Source organism: Podospora anserina, chromosome 4, assembly GCF_000226545.1.
Source record: "Podospora anserina S mat+ genomic DNA chromosome 4, supercontig 4".
In the NCBI taxonomy this organism is placed as follows: Eukaryota; Fungi; Ascomycota; class Sordariomycetes; order Sordariales; family Podosporaceae; genus Podospora; species Podospora anserina.
Window position 1 is genome coordinate 1,450,250 of NW_001914850.1, and position 17,351 is coordinate 1,467,600.

The 17,351-nt window shown below is 53.7% G+C and overlaps 5 protein-coding genes across 5 annotated transcripts; 3 read left to right on the top strand and 2 right to left on the bottom strand.

The window, feature by feature from the left end:
- Positions 1 to 222: 222 nt before the first annotated feature.
- On the bottom strand, positions 223 to 3,045 carry PODANS_4_6890 (uncharacterized protein; the record flags this gene model as incomplete). The annotated part of the gene is made up of 1 exon (XM_001906115.1): positions 223 to 3,045. The coding sequence occupies one exon, from the start codon at positions 3,043 to 3,045 to the stop codon at positions 223 to 225; it is 2,823 nt and encodes a 940-aa protein (XP_001906150.1).
- A 428-nt stretch (positions 3,046 to 3,473) lies between these two features.
- PODANS_4_6880 (uncharacterized protein) lies at positions 3,474 to 3,722 on the top strand (the record flags this gene model as incomplete). Its single annotated transcript, XM_001906116.1, has 1 exon — positions 3,474 to 3,722. One exon carries the CDS (start codon positions 3,474 to 3,476, stop codon positions 3,720 to 3,722), a length of 249 nt encoding a protein of 82 aa, XP_001906151.1.
- Positions 3,723 to 4,186: 464 nt separating this feature from the next.
- Positions 4,187 to 7,253, bottom strand: PODANS_4_6870 (uncharacterized protein; the record flags this gene model as incomplete). Its single annotated transcript, XM_001906117.1, has 4 exons — positions 4,187 to 5,587; positions 5,647 to 6,096; positions 6,150 to 7,133; positions 7,191 to 7,253. The coding sequence occupies 4 exons, from the start codon at positions 7,251 to 7,253 to the stop codon at positions 4,187 to 4,189; spliced, it is 2,898 nt and encodes a 965-aa protein (XP_001906152.1).
- A 1,082-nt stretch (positions 7,254 to 8,335) lies between these two features.
- On the top strand, positions 8,336 to 8,887 carry PODANS_4_6860 (uncharacterized protein; the record flags this gene model as incomplete). Its single annotated transcript, XM_001906118.1, has 1 exon — positions 8,336 to 8,887. The coding sequence occupies one exon, from the start codon at positions 8,336 to 8,338 to the stop codon at positions 8,885 to 8,887; it is 552 nt and encodes a 183-aa protein (XP_001906153.1).
- A 5,430-nt stretch (positions 8,888 to 14,317) lies between these two features.
- On the top strand, positions 14,318 to 15,939 carry PODANS_4_6850 (uncharacterized protein; the record flags this gene model as incomplete). Its single annotated transcript, XM_001906119.1, has 4 exons — positions 14,318 to 14,461; positions 14,512 to 14,805; positions 14,912 to 15,363; positions 15,417 to 15,939. 4 exons carry the CDS (start codon positions 14,318 to 14,320, stop codon positions 15,937 to 15,939), a joined length of 1,413 nt encoding a protein of 470 aa, XP_001906154.1.
- Between the last annotated feature and the right edge of the window lie 1,412 nt (positions 15,940 to 17,351).

Here is a 17,351-nt window from a genome sequence, read left to right on the forward strand (position 1 = left end):
GGTAAAAAGCAAGAAATGCCGCATCACTATTGTAGGGGGAAATAAAATGTTGAAAGCAGAGGCGCAAAATCAGATGATAGCACATGGTTGCGGGTTTCTGTTCTCCGCAGAGATGTCATTCTTAGACAGAAGAAAAAAGCAAATGATCATGTACCCTATCCAACACTGAACCCATTTTAAGTGACCCTCTAGTGCTATGAACAAACAACCAGAACAGCAACATCACCACCACCCTAAACGATAGGCTTCGACATGGGAGCAATAAGACCCTGCTTGACGATAACCCTCGGCTTGGTAGTGCTCTGGAACGTCTCCTTGGTCTGCCATTCCGGCCCAACAGGCAGACGCAACGAGCGCTCGTATTGCTGCTGAGACTCGAATGGGAATGGTAGCGAGGTAGCGAGGTAGGCATCGTTCTATCATGTCTGTTAGCATCGTCGTCCCTTGGAATATTGAAAACCGAGCCAGCAAACATACCTTCTTCACCCTCCTCTCGCTAATAATTGCATCCTTCAGCTTGTAATCCTTTCTGCTCGTCTTCTTGACACCCTCCACCTTGGTCACGAACCGCCCCTTGTGCCGCCTCTGTTCGCGAGCACTGACACCCTCGCCCACCCAGCTGCCCCAGCCAGGAAGGGTGTTGTCGATTTCCTTGTCGTCGTCTTCGTCCATGATCTCGGCCTTTTCCCTGCGGAAGTCACCTACGACGTCCTCACCGGCGAAGGCGCGCTTGATGAGCTCTTGATCGCGGATGGCCATGGGAAGGTGGATGGCGTCAGAGTCGTCAGTGTCATTGCCATCATCCGCCTCGGCAGTCTTGGACTTTGGCTTGGATGACTTGGTAGCAAGCGCAACGGAGTTGGACAGATCGAGCTCCGCTGCCGGGGCCTTGCCGGCCGCTTTCTTGCTCTTGCGACCCTCTTGCGGCACGCGAGACCAGGCTCCAGGCGCGCTGGGTGCTGATCCTACTGGTTCAGCTTCGACAGCCTTCTTCTGTTTCCGAGATGGTGCTTCGGTCATTTCCACGTCGTCCTTGAAGACGACTGGTTCAGAGGACTTCGCCGCCTTCTTCTTTGACTTGGGTGAGTTGGCCGGGAGCTTAGCATCCGCCCTGCCCATGCCATACTGGCGACGGCCAATATCCATCTCCTCGCCAGACTCCTCCGCCTCAGAGTCGAGTTCACGACGTATTTGTGCCACAAGATCATCGTTCTCTTTCCTCCGGATCTCCTCGCCTCTCTGCATAAATTTCATGCTCATCAGCCCAGACTTTGGTTCATCGTCATCGCTGTATTGAGCCGCCCGGTCGAGCTCAGACAACAGCTTCTGCTTCTTATCCTTCTCGTCGCCAGATCCCATTGAAACATCAGAGTCATCATCGGAGCCTTTGCGGCCCTCGACACGCCGCCTAAGCTCCTCTTTTCTCCGCGCCATATCCGTAAGACCAGCGCGGAAGTCCTCGTCCCAGACAGCACGACCAGCCTTCTTGCCCAGCTTGGCCCACTTGCTCTCTCTGTGCCTGGTACCCATGCGCTCCTCCGCACGTCTCCGGTCTTGCATTTCCCGCTCGGCCTCTGAGTCAATCTCACCAGCCTCGACAAGAGCATCGTAAGCGGCCTGCTCGTCCTTGAGACCCTCCTTGCGGTGAATGCGGCGATAAGCCTTACTCTTGATTTTCTTGATGCGCTTCTGGCGGGCCATCTCGCGATCGTGCAATTCTCTCTCCCGACGCTTCTGCCGTGTGATCTCCTTTTGCTCGGCCTTTGACAGCCTCTCTGACTCATCAATGAGACCACCCTCGTTCTTCTTTTCCTTGGAAGCGCTAGGGCCGAGACCGCTTTCCTCCATGATGCTCAAAATAGCGCTCTCAAGCTCCGTCCCAGATGTCTTCTGATTTACCGGCATGAGCTCTTCGCTAGCAAGGCCCTTATCATGGGCATTCTGCGCAAGTGGAAAAATAAGGTGATCCGCTCGACGGTTCGACTTGACGGTATCAATCCAGCGATCAAGCGTCTTGTTTGTCTCGGAATAAGCCGCGCTTCGCAGATTGCGATCCTGCAATGTCTTCGCAAGAGGAACATCAAGCCTCGTCTTCTTCTCGCCCCTGTCCTCCTTGTTCATCAACTTGATCGACTTCTTGATATGCTCGTCGTTGATCCCCGTCAACCCAAGATCGGCCAAACTGAGCTTTGCGTTCCCCGACCCCGGATTATCCTCCTCTTCTTCACTGTCCTCCCCGCCAAAAGCAGAAATCTTTCTCCTCAGCTCACTCAACCTCTCCTCATCCACCTCATCATCCTCACTACTCTCATCATCCCCATCCGTCGACTCGTCATCCTCGTCCTCGTCCTCGTCCTCCTCCTCCTCCTCGTCCTCCTCCTCCCCACTATCACTCCCCTTCCCCCCCTCCCCACCCTCCTCCTCACTAGAAGAATACTGATCCAACGCCGTCGCCAAATCAATCGCATCCGATCCCAAGCTCTCCAAATCACTATCCTCCTCCTCACTCTCCTCCCCCCTTTTCTTTTTCTTATCCTTCCCTCCCTTCCCAAAACTATACCCCTCAAACCTCTCCTCATCACTCTCCCCAAACGCCTCGTCCGAATCCAACTCCGAGTCCTCATCCTGACTCCCCACACCCACATGCCACTCCTCACTGTCCTCACTCCCCGCGGCATCATCTGAAAACCCTTCAAACTCGTCCTTTTTGGCCTTTTTCCTTTGCGGCGGCGCTCCCTCCTCCTCCTCCTCCTCATCCTCGTCGTCAAAATCTTGGTCCTCGTCCTCCTCGTGAGCCCGCTTTTTGGAGGGCTTCTCCACCTTTTCCTCTAGATCTCGGTAGCGCACGCCTTTTTGGCGGCGTTCTGGACCGAGGGATTCCTCGGCTAGGGCGAAGGCGTCGAGGGCTTTGGATTGGGATTTGGAGCGGGATTTGGGGAACGATGATGGTTTGTTGCTGCTGCTTGGTTGAGGTCTGCTGCCCTTGTTTTTACCGCTGCCACCTCCGGCGAGGACGGGGCGGCCGTGGGATTGGCGGCCTGGCATGTTTTGTGGTCGTCGTGGTGCCGCTGTACTCTGGGGAAGCGATACTGAGGGAGGAATGGGTGTCGCGTGATCAAGAATTGCCCGTCGCGTGGGCGAGTCGTAAATTTGCTGTGACGGGTGTTGTAAAACGGCTGCGCAAACCACATCAACCAGCCCTGCTCTCTTTCTCTCCAGACACCCAAAGATTATTTTCTGCCCACCTCCCAAAAACTCGAACTTTTGGGCGGTGAGAGCTTCTACCCCACAATTTCTGCGAGGTAAGAGCGTCCCACCAAAAGTCTTGGCATTTCCTTGCCGGCCGGGGGAAGCCCACCTCAGTGCCAAAATTATTTCCCACTGAGCTGCCCCACGCCGACGCCGACGCCGACGACGACGACGACGACGACATCACCACCTATCCAAGCAGTAAACCTCACCCAGCCGCCAAAATGCAACCCACCCGCGCCCTCCTGGGCATGCGCTACCGCAAGCTCCGCCTCACAACCAAGGACGTCAACAAGGGCTTCTACAAGGGCACCGGCTCCGGCTCCATGGGCCGTCACACCTCCCGCGGCGGCTACATCATCGAGTGGAACAAGGTGCGGACCTATGTCTGTCCCGATTTGACTGGGTTCAAGGTAACTCACTCGCTCTCCTACTACTTCTTTCCTCCTCCTCCGCCAAAATTAGATGAATAAATGCTGATGAAGATCTAATTAGCTCACCCCCTTTGTCACCAACGCCGTCAAGAGAACATACGGACAGTACGACACCAAGCTCGGGCCGAGGGACCCCCAGGAGTATCTCGCGAGGTGGAAGTCGGAGAACGGTCTTGATTAAATGGTGTGGGAGAAGAAGAAGAAGAAGAAAAAGAAGAAGAAGAAGAGCTGGGATGGGAAGTGTTGTACATATATGGCGTGGAATTTTTCGGACTGGCGTTCAGGGCGTTGTTTTATAACTGACTTCCAAGGAGCATCTATCCATCATGCTGCTGTATATCTATCTACTGTACAAAACAAAATCACACCAAACTTATCAAAACTATATCAAGAATTTCGAAACTATCAATTACCATTAAAACTAAACCCTCTAACCAAACAATCTTTGCTAACACTAATCGAAAGGGTATCCAGCAAAACACAAACAAAAGAAAAATCCAGTCTCAGTACGATGCCCTAGGCACCTCATCAGCAGTCACAAACCGATCCAGCTCCGGCCTGCTCTGCCCAGGAGTAGCAGTATACATGCTCCCAGTCAGCACACTCGGCGTCGGCAACGGCGTAGCCTTATCCTCCCCCTCATCCTCTTCTGTCCACACCGTGCCGACCTCACTCTTGGACGCCTTCGGATCACTCACTCCCGGCTCATCCAACGTCGTCCACTCAGTCGCAACAGTAATATTCGACGCTCTTTCGGCTGCTCTCTTCGGAGTAGACATGGTGTCATCATCCGACACCCCCTGGACACTGATAGCCGGCGCCTCGAGCGGCGCAGTTCTCGAGGGTGCCAAACTGACGGAATCAGCTGTCGACAACCGGACGGAACTCTGTTCCATAGGCGAGGCAGGCGCAAGTGTGATCATGGAGGCCGTCTCCGCTTCTTTGCGCATAGAGAATGGCATGGCCACCCCGCCGAGAAAGAGCCGTTTGCCAGTCACGCCTGTGCTGTTGTCCTCCGGAGACAAAAGACCAGAATTCCCTTCGTCAGTGTCTTGAGCATCGGCCTCAGTCCCCTTTGCATCATCATCATCACCCCCCCTTTCCTCCTCCGGCACCATCGGCCCAGCAGGCTTCAAACCCGCCTCCTTCTTCATCTCCTCTCCCCCCTTCTCCTCCCCCCCCTTCACCTCGGGCAACTTCTCATCCTCCTTCTCATCCCTCACCAGCTTCTTCCAACTCTTAATCTTGCTCCTCGCCGGACTCCCCCCAACCTTTCTGTTCTCCTTTTCCTGCTCAACCCCCTGCAACCTGATATCCTCCCACTCCCTCGCCCCCTCCCCCTCAGCCTTATTCCCCGCCTTGTACTCCCTCCCCACCGACTTCCCAAGCCCGCCCTCCGCCAACGCCATATTTCCCCTTGTCCTCTCGTCATGCTTGCTCCCCCAGCTCCCCCAAAGACTAAGTCCATAACTCCTCCCCTTCCCCTTCTTCTTCCTCTCCACCGCACCCCCATCATCAATCTTCCTCCTCCCCGCCAGCGCCGTCGGGGGCGGCACCTCCCCCTCCCCAAACACCTCATACCCCACCTTCATGTCCTTGATCCGCTGCTTATGCACACGCGCCTTTGTCTTTGCAAATTTCACATCCCACCTCTTTTTGTGCTCGTACCACTTCCTGACAGTGCCTACTTTGACTACCCCAACCAGATCCCGGGACATGGTGCACCCTGGCAGAGCGGAGGGTGGGTCAAGGGGGAAGATGTCCCCGTGGCGGGTGACGCGGTGGCGGATCATGTTGTTTTTGAACGGGGGCAAGGGGGAGGAGGCGGTGCCGATGGAGAGGGGGCTTGTCGGGGTAGGGGTATTCTTCTCCTGGTCCGTCGTTTTTTGCTCAGTGGTTTCGGTCTTCTTGAGGGGAAACATTAGTGGATCTGATAGGAATAGGAAGATGGGAAAGCACTTACCACCTCGGGCTTTGTCTTATCCTCCTCACCATCACTCGAAGAACTATCATTCGAAATGACAGAGATGACATCATCATCCAAAATCGCAATCTCGGTCCCTTGTGCCCTCGCCAGCGCCCAGGCCGAGAACTGGGCCACGCTGCGGTACATGTATTTTGCCGGCCTGGTGAAGCTCAGTGTAGGGCCGACGTGGCACATGTCGTCCCAGACTTGGAGGTACACGTCGGTGGGCTTGTATCTTTCCACCTGGGCTCTGGCGTGGTCGTCCATCAGGGCTTCTGGTGGGAGGTACTGCGAGGGGTTGGCGCACTTGTGGGCGAGGTAGATTTGCTCGTCGCGGAGGACTTCACCGCCGCCGACCATGATGAGGAGAGGCGGTAGGCCGCCGAGAGTGGGTTGCATGATCGGGCTGACCAGAGGGTGGGCTAGGAGGTCGTTGGTGGTGTAGATCTGGTGTCATGGTTAGTGTGTTGTTTAGATATTCAAGAGGTTGAGAAACATACCTGAATCTGCTCCCTGACCGTGATCTGCTCCCCGTCGATATCAAACATCAGCTTATGCGTAGTCTCCTTGACATCCTTCTGACTAGGAACATGAGCCTCATCCGACCCGCCCTCCTTCCCGTCCATCTCCTTCTCCTCGGCGATCTCCTGCTTCTGCTGCATGGCAACCTTCTTGAGCTCGTTCAGCTCATCCTCATCCGGCGGAGGCCACGCAGGCGATGGCTTGTGGTGGAAACCGGAAGGTGGAATATAATCCATCGGACAATCACCCGCAACACTCGGAAAGGAGTGCGTCAAATCAGCCCAGGGACTGATCAGAACCGCGCCTGCTGGCAGAGGCAGCCCCCCATCTCTGAGGATAACCATCACCGACAAAATCATACCCGCGCCAGCCGAGTCGCCCGCGAGAATAATAGTGCTGGACTCCTGCTGCGTCAAAAGATAGAGATACGTCGCCAAACAGTCCTGCAGACCGCAAGGAAAAGGATACTGCGGCGCAAGTCTGTACCGCGGCGCGAGAGCCCTCGCCTTTAATTTTCGCGCATGTCGTTGAATCTGATACCGATGCTCGTCCACACTGCCAAAATAATACGCTCCCCCATGAACATAAAGCATGACGCGGTTTCCTGGGTCATTTGCCTTCAACCGCTCCTGGTAATCAGCCTTCATCTCGATCCACTCCGCCCTGAGCGCATGCTTCTCCTTGCGCCACTGCCACCATTGCTTTCCGCCTACTTGACGAAGACCTTCCGGGCCGAGTTGTTCAGCCAGCAGATCGGCCGACCTCGAGAGATCGCGCTCTGGAATATCGACCACGTCGACTTTGACCCATTGAGGGTGAGGGACCCATTGGCTGGTGAAGGCTTGGAGATCCTCGACTGTGTGACGCGAGGCATACTGAAGAAACGAGCGAATAAGATGAAGGCCCTCGTCATACGACAGGTGAGCCGTGGGCTTTTTGGCCCGTGGTTTCCGACTGAGGTACTTTTGTGAAGTCAGCTAGCTGTTGGTCCTTTTTATCTCCTGAACGGGATCACTTACATGCGATAAAAGAGTGGATATGACCGTTGGCGTAACCGCCAAACCCACTGTCGCAGTGTTCATGTTGCTGCTGCTTGTGTTTGCTAACTCTGCTTTACTCCTTCTTCATCCCTCGACGACTTGTGAAAAGAAAATATGTAACAGCTGAATGGAAAAAAATAAAAATAAAAAAAATGAAAAATTATGCAAAAGGTGAACACGGTCGGCGCGACTAGATCTTCACAGCAGTCGATCTAATACCCGGTCTTTATCTTCTGTTGCATGATGTCATATGCCACCCAACCTGCAGCACCACCCAACGGGAAAATCGTGGCAGTCACCCAGATCAACCACGAGCTTTTCAGGCGTGTAGCAACACTCTCTCAGGGACCAATCGTGGGTAATTGGTGATTCGTAAAGCTGGCTAGATCCGCCCTGAAAAGTGAAACCGACACAATCGCAAGTTATTGTTGGCTGCCTTTTGTGTTTCACAAACTGGACGCCTCTGACTAGTTGGCAACGTGCCGCTTCTTGGATTTGAACCGAGGTGTCGATATGATTGGAATTCTAATAATGATGGCACGAAGAGAGAAACTTATCATTCAAATTGTAAAACCAAACACTCCAATTTCTACTGGTTTTCGCCTTGTCGCATCTTTGATACACCCCTGGAACAATGAGATTTGTTAGTAGGGGGCGGCCCTGAGAAGGGGTCCAATTACAGCGGCCCCACCGCTGTTTGACAGCTGCGATGCGTACCCCAGCTTTTGGGGGCGCACTGACCACCCCCACCTCGGACGACAGCTTCAGCATCCGGGCCCCGCGATGCAGAGAGGAAGGGAGCACCGCGTCACTTGAGCTCTGCCTGGTAGCAACTACCACCCGACGACGACACAACTTCTCTGCCTCGACACTAGCTAATTCAACCCTAGCTAATTCAACCCCTTTAACACCCTCACCTCCATCCCCCCAACCCAATCCAACCTCCAATCCCCCATAACCACACCCAAAAATCAGTCACAATAATGGCCTCCCAATACGAAGGCAAGCTCCCCCACCGTCACCACCAACCATTCCATCTATCCCCCTACATATGCTAACCTCCCCCAACAGTCGAACACAACATCAAAACCCCCCCTCGCCCCACCCGCCGCCGCCAAATAGACATGTCCACCTTCACCTCCCACCTCACCTCCACCATCACCCCCGACCACATCACAAACCCCCACTCCATCCCAAACCCAGTCGACCTCTCCGCCGCCTTCCGCCTAGTCCAAGACCAGTTCCTCACCCTCGCCTCCTCGGCCCCCTCCCAAGAAAACCAGTCCTTCCTCCTCTCCCTCGCCCAGTCTCTCGAGGAGGACACGCTCCACCCCCCGACCTCCCTCGAGGGCACCTCCCAGGAGTTCGTCGACTCCCTCGATCGCGTCCCGCGCAAGTCCCTCTCCCCCGACGACAAATGTCCCATCTGCATGGAGAACTTCCTCGACGATCCCTACTGCTTGGTGGCTGAGCTCCCTTGCGGGGGAAGACACAGGTTGGATCTGGAATGTGTCAGCCCATGGTTGAGAACCAAGGGGACGTGCCCTTGCTGTAGGGCTGACTTGGGAGAGCGAAAAAAGAGGAAGGAGGCGGAAGAGAGGGAGAAGGAGAAGGGCAAGAAACAAGAGGTGGAAGAGGAGGAGGAGGAGGACGATATGGATGGGTTGTATGCTTAATGTGGGTGGTACATGCACAAAGAGCGCTGGGAAAGAATATGGGACGTTAGCGATGCGATATCTGTCTCTCTGGTCTGTATAAAATGCTTGCAACCCCCAATAACCCGATACAAAGATGCGAAATGACATATGGCGAGACAAGGCAACATGCCCTTATTCAACAACCTGAGCTTTTATACTCCCTTCACTCTCCTGTTTACTGAGGCGAAAGTATGCACACCTGATGCTCAGCCAATAAACAACCCATCCATCCTCCTTCTTCTTCTGTTTGTTGCGGTTCTCATTTTGGAAAAGAACTCGTCATCCTCCCCGCCTTCTTCCCCTCCTTACTAGAGTGGCTCTCCCTCGTCTTGCCATCCCGCGGTGCTTGTTTCTCCTCTGCCCTCTCGTTTGTTTCCTTTGATATTTCCCGGTTGGCTCCCGAGGCTTCCAAGGGGTTGTCGTACGGCCCCTTCCAGCAGGATTGGAATTCCAAGTCGGGGTCTGTGACGGTTGGGTCGAAGGCTGTGGCGCACTCGGCGGCTTCGTCGTCCGAACCAGATTTGGTGGAATCGTTGGGTCGGGGTTTGAGGGAGGTGCGGTCTTGGTCGTCCTTGTAGGCTTGACGGGGGAGAGAGGGGTTGTATTGACGGGTTAGGGAAAGGGAGGAGGAAATGGGAAGGGGAGGCAGGGGGCGGCGGAGGGTGGTGCGGAGGAGGGACATGATGCCTGGTGTGCTGGAATATGTGTTATTCTTGGAGCCGGGGGTCAACAGGTGTTTCCCGCCTGGGGAGAGGATTCAATTTGATCAAGTATCGTGCAGTAGGGATGGTCAATTGATGGTGTTGCACAGAGATAATCGAACCACCACGTCTAAGTGGTGGTGCCCCCCAAACCATAAACAAATGATCCCCCTCTGACGTCATGACGACGACCACACATTTGAACATTCCCGCCTAAAATTACAGTTACACTTTATCCCCCCCCCCTTTCATCAACTCGCCTCATCAATCTGAAAAGGGCTAGAGAATCGTGGTTTCCCCGCAGTGGGGCAGCCTTGTTTAATTGTCGTTTCTTTTTATTCCGTAGGCGGTTCAGGTTCAGGGGCTTTCTCTCGGGTTCGTATGTAAGCAATACCACACCAACAACAGGGCTCAGGGCTGGAGGTTAAAGTTGGATGGAGATCTGTTTTTTTTTCTTGGGTTTTTTTTTCAAGGAGTGAGTGTGGGAGTGCGGCATGCGACGTTGGATCGTAAAAAGAAAATGAAGGTGGTTATTTTTAGCGGATTGTGGAATTGCCATGTTTGAGTTTGTTTTCTGGGGAAGAAGAAATTGTGACATCGATTGTTGGGGTGGATGGTATTGGAGGGTGACGTTTTGTTTCGACCACAAGTGATGCGAGACTGTTTATTACTGTTGGGTTTTCCAAGGAAAATGATGGAAAGAGAGGCTTCTTTCTGTTTTAGAGCTGAAAATCAATCGGGTCAACCGTGGAATGAAAGTTCTGGCTGGAAGATCTGGTGTGTCTTAGCCTGGCAGCATCATCAAAGTTCATCCATCGAACATCAGCTCAGATGTCCAGCATCAACATTCATCACCTGCCTTCCTCACCTATTGCTAAACAAGCCACATTCCCAAGTCGCTTGGATCTGCTGGTCGTCAGTCCTTGTGAATAACCAACCATTTGCAATGGTCCCCGCATCTCGATCCACCAGTCAGTGCCGGCTTACCCATACGCAGCTTGCGTATGCCAAATGCCAACCCTCCGACATCGACCACACCTCAGATCGCCCTCCCAATTGTACGGTCCTCTGGCTCCGAACCCTGCCTATTCGCGCGTCCCTGAAATCTCTCCAATTCAGCTTGGCTCGCGAAACGTGCTCCGGTGTCTATCAGTCAATAAATTTCCACCGCTGTATACCTCTTGCCCCAAGTACATGATTGGTGGCGAGAAAGAATGATCCAATGTGTTCTGCCCTGAATACGCCGCCCTTGGGCGGTCAAACAACACCCAACACGGGAATACCGCAATGTCGCACCGTCCCAATCCCATGGGAAGGATTCATTCGCTTCTTCTCTGCTGGAACTTCTAGAAGATCTGCCACCCCTCGGTTCCATTCATCGCTCGATTGGTTGCGATAGATAACGCGGCCGACATCCTATTCGTCGCTCCGTGCCGTGCGTTGGCCCGGGTGTTGGGTGTGTGGTAGGAGTGGAAAATGTATAATGTATGTAGTCAACACCGAAAAGGGGGGACGAATAAGACGCCGCAAGGCCGCAGCCGCAGCAGACCATCCATCCATCAATCAGCAGAAAAGAAAAAGAAAAACCGGGCTGGCGGATGGCAGGCAAAGGAAACAAGACTCTGGTTCGGCATGCAATAGAAGGCTTCCAGAAGCTCTTTTCCCTTGTCCGGATTCGATCATCTGGTTTCAGGTTGTGCCGCAGGAAGCCAGTAGCGTCATGCACAACACATCTTCGGGACCTGAGAGGGCGGACATGGCCGAAGTTCGGTTGGCTTGGTGGATTCGAGCTCTCAGGCGGCGTGGCGAAATTGTAGGGCCTCGGGCGGGTAGACGAAAGGTCCAGTGATATGGATGAAGCCTCGGGGGAGAATGACACGAAGACAAAACCGTTTGGTGGTGAGGTGCCGTTAGTAGACCTGAGTGCGCCGCGGGGTCGCTGGCGGGAATGTTGATCAGTGTGTCCTGGCGATGGCCACATCAGGAACGACAAGTCATTTTCACCCGAGACAACCACCCGCGATTGCGAACCTGAGCTTTTTGTAGCGGGGTCGTGTGGTCGTGATGCTTGGACCAGCCCCAAACCTAAGTCTTGGTTGATACCACACTGCCTTTCCGCATTGGTCCTCAGCGCGCCTCACGCACATTTAGTACACCGCTTGTAGCTAATAGCAGCGACACCAAGCCCGTTTCACCGCAAACCACACGTGGAAAGCCCAGGATAACTTGCGTGCTTTAGTGCGCGGTGTCGCGGGAATCGACAGAAGGAGGTGTACGGATACGCAGTGTGTGTGTCTCTCGCCCGTGATGTTTCGGCGTGCGGCTTGAGGTGGTGTTTGGTGCCGCTGCTGTTGATATTCAGTGTTATTCGTATCCCGTGATACAAGTCAAGAACAGGCCGCCGCACAACTGCACCTCTGCCTGATATCCACGCCGCCTTGCCGCTGTCGTGTATAAATGCGGTCAGATGTATATGGCCTCTTCCCGTGGTCCTCCCCCGCATGTGAAGACACACACAACCTGTGATGCCGTGAGGGAGGAATCTCACCGTTCGGCTAGCAATGCCAGATGCTAGGCCAGGAGATGGCTTGGAATTGCTGCGCACGCACAGATCGGCTAACCTCTTTTCCCTCTGGTCTCTGCAAAAACAGCCCTCACCCCCCCGCCCCGCCCCCATTGTGTGGTGGAGTGACCTCGCACCGTACCCTTCGCCAGAGTGAGGACAAGGGCCGTAAAGTTCCGAACATGTGGCATGTGGCATGTGGCATGTGGGAAAGAGAGGGAGCGATCCAACGATGCGGCACTCGTCATAAAAAGAGATGGTCAGGGTCCGGGCTCACCGCACAGCGGGACCCAGCGACCCAGCGACCCAGCGCGTTGCAATATCGGCGATGGAGGCAACATGCCTGAAGGGGAGACACTGAGACGGGCTGGGACGGGCTGGGACGAGCTGGGACGAGCTGGATGGATCAAATGAATGGAATTTTCCTGAGGAGTCTTATCGCGGGTGCCTCCACCGGCTGAGAAGACGCCATTATATGACTCTGGCGCTAGCGGGCTGGCTGGCTGTTCAGCGCTGGGCTGCGTGAGGGCCACGATGCGTCCCATCTTTGTGCGAATATTCCACCGCAGGCACCGCAGGCCAGGGGGGGCCATAATGTACGTAAAGTCGACGGGTCGCCATGTGGCCTTTGATTGCCTGCTGGAGCCCGCTACACCTCATGGAGGTAAGACAGAGACACTGACACCGAATATCTCTCGTCCGAAAAACTTGTGCCCACTGCGAGGAAAAAGCCACCAGCTTGTTTCCGGGCGGGATCTGCGCGCCGATGAGTGAATCGGAAGCGCACTCAATTCCAGAATCCAAAAACAAAAAAAAAAAAGGTCTCACTCACCCCTCGTGGCGCTAGTTGGAGACAAATGGCCCCTAGACATCAAGTATCATATATCATACATGATAACGACAGACCTCAAAGCATTGTTCGCTAGGGAGCCTCCCGTCGTATATGGTGGTAGTTAATCAGAGGAATGGTCACCAGTTCCTCTCTTTATCGTGACGGCAGCTCCACCCCCCCAAGGGTAGTGATCCCAGTGATCCCTGTGCATCCCAAGCCGCTTGTCCATCCGACCAGGGGTGCCGCTACCACGCCTCCAGCGACCAGCGCTGGCTTTCCTCCACCACTGGGCGGGCCAGCACCATTCTCGTCGAAGCCTTTCCCCTTCTAATAAACAGGGACCGACGACAAGCAACAAGCACTCCTCCCTCCCCCCCCCCTCCCCCTTAAATGCGAAACAGCTGCTGATGCCCTTTCCCAGTGCTGTGTAACTGCATCTAGCTTGGTCCCTTGTTTGTGTGCGCCTGTGCCATTTCGATCTCGAATTCCATCTTTTCATCTTCTCCCTCCAAGAGAAGAGAGCAAGCAAGCAATTGGCTTTCTTTGTTGTCGATACCCCTCAGCCTCTGGCCGACTGCCCGACCTGCATGCGTACCGCATCCTGCCGTTCTTCCCCAACACTCGCCTCTCCCTCCTCCACCTCTACAACAACACCACCGCCGACGAACGACGCAAAATCGAGTGCGCCTGATAGATCCGACGAAATTAGCGACGCCGATTTTGACGACGCTCTCTACTGTATTATCACCTCGACGACGAGCGGCCGGTTCTCCCGCCAGCTTTCCCGCTTCCGCTCTCCCACGCCAAGACTGGAGCCGAATGACGATCAAGTTTGGTGTTCTAGTGTCCCAGAATCACCAAAGCCGTTTTGAGCGCCGTCAAAGTGCATATCCTCAGGTTTTTGCATGGTCGTTTGAGTAGGAGCATCATCAAAAAGAACACGGAAAAGGGAGCAAAGAAGCGGTAGCCATGGGCAACAGCCAGGGCAAGCCCGTTGACCTCGATGGCGAAGGTGGGTTGCAACAAGGAATCGGCGCATATCAGGAGCGGTCATACTAACAAAGAACAGTGAACTTGAACCACTTTCGCCTATTGCGAGTTGTCGGACGAGGAGCGTTTGGAAAAGTACGGATCGTCGAGAGAAAGGACACTGGGCTGTCGTTTGCGCTCAAGTACATTCGGAAAGATGAAGGTTGGTGCACCGTTGGGATCCCTCAAGGTCCTGACACCACAGATCAAGGACACGACGACTGACATGCGTGTATACAGTTGTGCGATCTGAAAGTGTACGCAACATCATTCGGGAAAGGCGAATGCTGGAGCACGTGAACCACCCGTTCATCTGCAACTTGCGCTACAGCTTTCAGGACATCGAGTATATGTACCTGGTGGTGGATCTGATGAGCGGCGGTGATTTGCGGTTCCACATTTCAAGAAAAACATTCACAGAAGATGCCGTCAGGTTTTGGATTGCCGAGCTGGGCTGTGCTCTGAGGTATGTGCACAGGCAAGGCATTGTCCATCGCGATGTGAAGCCCGACAACGTCCTTTTGGACGGAGAAGGTCACGTCCATTTGACGGATTTTGTAGGTTTCATGAGCCATATGACAGGGCTAGCTACGAGCGTTTGCTAACCTACTCACAGAACGTCGCCTCCGATATCATGCCGGGCAAAAACCTGACAAGCAAGTCCGGCACCTTGGCATATCTTGCCCCCGAGGTCTACGCAGGAAACGGCTATGACGTACGCGCTGATTGGTGGTCATTGGGTGTCTTATTCTACGAATGCATTTACAACAAGGTACGAGAAAGCCCACAGCCGTTCCATGTCTTTGTTCTCTTCAACGCTGCCCCACATCGCGGAGTTCACCGGGAAGCCACATGAGTAAGACTAACACCCGTTGCAGAGGCCGTTCGAGGGAAATTCCGAATCATCATTGAGCGCCGTTATTCAAGCTGCAAAGCCCAGGTTTCCCGTAACAAATCCTCCGGTGTCGCTTACATGCATGTACGCCATCCAGGCCGCCCTGGAACCCAATCCGAGCAAACGTATGGGCCACACATGGGAGAGCTTCATTCACAATGACTTTTTCTCCATGATCGATTTCATGGCCCTGGAAAGGAAGGAGATTGAGCCAGTGTTTATCCCATCATCCGAAAAGACCAACTTTGACGCTACTTACGATTTGGAAGAGCTGCTTTTGGAGGAGGCGCCGCTTGAGGCTCGTGCGCGGAGACAGAAACCTAGGGAAAGGTTAAAGGACGACGCGACAGACAAGGAGATTCGTGAGGACGAGCTCTACAGGATGATAGAGACGGATTTCCGCAACTTTGACTACACTGTGGCCGCTTATAAGAAGTATGTTTCTCCACCATTTTCCCGCGGGTGCTCATGCTAACAACCGTTCCCAGAATCGCATCACAAACCACCCAACCAAACGGGCAACCAGCAGCACCAGCAGCCGCTACCGGCAAAGAAAACCTCCAGCCCGGCACCGCCCAAACAACCGACACGGCCACAGCCGCGCCCGCCACGACAAACGGCAACTCCCCAACCGACAGCAACAAACTCACCCGCCCCCCGTCAAACCACTCGCGACGCAGCGCCCCAGGCCGCCCTCCCCCGCTGCCGCCATACCCCCAGTCTTACAACCCCCGCGCTGGAAACCGTTCGGGACCAGGAATGATTGTCGAGTCCCCAACAGGCGGCGTACAGGTTACTCTCGACGGGGGCGGCAGCTGGAGCGACCTTGCCAGACAGGACGCGACACTCCCAGCGGACGCCTCTGGGGCGAATAACGAACTGGATGGAAAGGAAAGCGGCGGTGGGGGTGTCTTTGGGTTTTTGAGCAGGAAGAAGGGGAGGGGAAATAGTCCGAAGCCTAAAGAAAGGGGTGTATTGGGCAAGGAGGGTGCGAGAGTGGTGATTGGGTGATTGTTTTCTATCGTTATCATATTTTCTTTGTTGAACATCTTTTTTTTTTTCTGTCGTCGTCGTGGTACATTTTTGCACACACATCTACACTATCGTTCTTAATTTGTTTTCTTATACACTGTTGACTGGGGAAGGGGATGGGGGTGGGGAGGGAAGAGGTAGTGGTTGTTGCATATTCTATCTTTATGGGATAGAAAAGGAGTCTGTTATTTTTTTTTTTTGTTTTTGCTTTTGTTCTCATATGGTGGGTGGTGGGTGGGGCAAATAGGGTGGTATATTTTTTTGCATGGGGGGGGCATCTCCTTTTATATTTGCTAGGCGGGGTGGTTGAGTGGGAATGAGAATGGATGGGGGAAGAGAAATACAGGATTTGTGTGTGGATGCTGAATGTGCGTGTGTTGTGTTCTTTGATTGCGTGTGCGGTTGTTTATTTAGGGTTTTCGTTGCGGGTTGTTGTTGTTGTTGTTGATTGTATGTCTGGCCTGGTGAGCAAGCGTTCGTTCTGTCTTCTCTGTCCTGGGGCAACATGACAGGATGACAGAATGTGTGCAAGGGTGTTGATGGGGTGGTTGGTGGTGGTGGTACTGGCTGGAGAAGTTATATACCCATAGCTTTGTTGTCGTATATACGTACATATTTGAACAATAACAAAAAGTAAAATGATCATGATATGATGTCCTGTTGGAACTGTTGTGCTACGACTGGACTGCGCGCGCATGCTGGCCGACAGCTTCATACTCAAGTGCAGCAAGCTCGGGGGGGGGGAAACAAATGCCACTCAGATGGCCAGGACGAATTTCCCAGAGCATTGCCTTCAACACACAGTGTCACATAGTTGAAAGGCTTTCGATACCACTAGGCAGCATGTAGATACGCACCCAGTCACTTCACAATCACTTTACAATTCAAAGGGACACGAGATACACACACACACCATAATCACTCCTTGTTATTCGGGGTATCACAATCAAAATCCATAATTCCATGCTCGCCGCCCAAACAAAAACCCCCTCAATTCCCGATCGTGCTGGTGGCCCTCGTTAAAAACCTGCCGAGCCCCCCCCCTTACTGGGTACCCTCAGTCAGGAAAAGAGTGAACCACCCGATCAATACATTGACCCATAGTCCAACAACTCCCGAACGCCCAAAATAAATCCCATCCAATATCCCCAAAAATAAATCCAACAAACCCGCTCAATGCATACCCAACAACTTCGTCCAACGCCTCAAAAGTGTCGGAAGAGGATGCAGTTCGATGGAATCATCAATGGTACTAGGTTTCTTATTTGAGGACACCATTTTCCCCTAATCCTGAATCACAATCACCTCATCAGCGCCTTTCTTCCCCGCTTGGCAACTGGCTTGGAAGGTTTGACACCCTCCTCCTCCTCCACCACCACCACCACCACCAC